General features: G+C 30.6%; 1 protein-coding gene across 1 annotated transcript in view; it reads left to right on the plus strand.

Moving 5' to 3' along the window:
- Nucleotides 1-2,079, plus strand: part of LOC108684958 (fatty acid synthase) — a 23,614-nt gene that overhangs the window by 9,683 nt on the left and 11,852 nt on the right. The window contains exons 10-11 of the mRNA XM_018189531.1: nt 708-1,213; nt 1,486-1,790. Coding sequence (XP_018045020.1) covers nt 708-1,213; nt 1,486-1,790 — 811 coding nt within the window. The remainder of the gene's footprint in view (nt 1-707; nt 1,214-1,485; nt 1,791-2,079) is intronic.

Consider the following 2,079-nt stretch of genomic DNA (forward strand, 5'->3'; position numbering starts at 1 on the left):
ATATATAGTTCCAAAATAATCATCAAATATTTCATATTTGGCAGATAGAGCGAACTAAATTGAGTCGAAAAGTCCTCTACCATTTTGCAATTTTCGTAATAGTTAACAAGATATTAATTATTAAAAATTGCCGAAAATTGGTCTTTAATAATTTTTTATTCAAATTCTATCAACTTTAACAGAAAAACTGCAAGAGACAAAAATTGTTTAGTTTCTTCTTCATACAACTAAGAATTTTTTCAGAATTTTTTTTTAGAAATTTTTAATATTGTATTTTTCCTCATGTTGATAAAAATAAGAAAATGCAGTACTATACTAAAAAGTTGATAAAAAATTACGAAAAAATCTTAGAATTCTATGAAAAGAAAATAAACAATTTTTATCTCTTGCAATTTTTGTAAAATTGATAGTATTTGAGTAAAAAATTATTGAAGACCAATTTTCGACAATTTTTAGTAATTAATATCTTATTGTTAACTATTGCGAAAATTACGAAATGGAAAGAGGATTTTTCGACTCAGTCCGCTCTACCTGCCCATAAAATATTTGGCTATTATTTTGAGATCTTGTATACTATATATTTCTGTTATTCTGTTACAATTCTTATCATAAATTAATTGTTTATTATATTACCAAATTATAAATATTATCCAAATTGTTTTTGTTTGTAATATTTGTCTTAATTAAATCTATGTATATCTAAACAGGCTAAGCAAATCTTCGCGAAAGAAGTGCCATGCAGCAATATACCCTATCATAGTCGTTATATCGCGCCTGCCGGACCGAAACTTCTGGCTTATCTGAACAAGATAATTCCTGAACCAAAGCCGCGCAGCAAAAAATGGTTGAGCACGTCTGTACCACGCAACAAATGGTCTACCGCGATCGCCAAGTTGTCATCTGCCGAATACCATACAAATAATCTGCTGAATCCTGTATTATTCGAAGAAACAGCGCGTTTGATTCCGAAGGATGCAGTGACTATCGAGATCGCGCCTCATAGTCTTCTACAAGCTATCCTGAGGCGATCTCTTGGTCAGGGAGTCACAAATATCGGGCTTACCCAACGTGGTCATAGAGACAATGTCGAGGTTGTTCTGCAAGGGCTCGGCAAGCTCTACAACGCAGGATTACAACCGGATATTGCGAAACTCTATCCGCCCGTCGAGTATCCAGTTAGCCGTGGTACCCCAATGATCGCACCTTCTATCAGGTAAGGAATTTAAATATATTTTAATTGTTTAAAATATACCGAACAACTTTTTTTTGCTCAGTGCATCAAAATTTAATCATTTGTTATAAATTTAATCGTTTGTTATCAATTTAACCGTTTGTCTATCATCAATTTTCTTCTTTGATCATTATTTTATAAAATACTGATTAAGAAAGAAAAAATTAATAAGGAAAAATTGCACGAAAATTATTTTAGGACCCATTGTGCTTTGCTAAGAAATTAGAATAATAAATGATTTAATCTCCTTTAAGATGGGAACACACTGATGATTGGTTCGTAACAAAATACAAGTTACAAAAGAAGGTCACTTCCGGGGAGAGAACTATTACTATGAGTATAACAGACAAGACCTTTGAGTATATGATCGGTCATGTTATTGATGGAAAGAATTTAATACCTGCTATAGGATACCTTGCTATGATTTGGGAAACTGTGGGTATATTGCAGGGGAAAATGTATACAGAGCTATCAGTTGTCTTCGAAGATGTCATCTTCATGCGTGCTACTCATATTCCAAAAGAAGGCAATATTGAATTAACATTAATGGTTCAAAAAGGTAATCTTATTGTGTGTTTTTATTCATACAAAATGTGTATGCTTGTAATTAACAATTATTACCACTATTGATACGTTTTAATTTATCACGTATTCAGGAAAAATGTTTTTTCTATAATTTTATATTTTTACTATAATTTTTTATATAATTATATATAATTATATACTTTCTTGTTCGAGTATTCATTCACAATGTCCACATAATTTTTAACTTTTGGCCTTTCTTCTTTTATTACACATAACATATCTTCTATTTCATCATCGTTATTACTTATTTCTAATAATTCATT

The sequence above is a fragment of the Atta colombica genome, unplaced genomic scaffold (assembly GCF_001594045.1).
Source record: "Atta colombica isolate Treedump-2 unplaced genomic scaffold, Acol1.0 scaffold141, whole genome shotgun sequence".
NCBI classification, from domain to species: domain Eukaryota; kingdom Metazoa; phylum Arthropoda; class Insecta; order Hymenoptera; family Formicidae; genus Atta; species Atta colombica.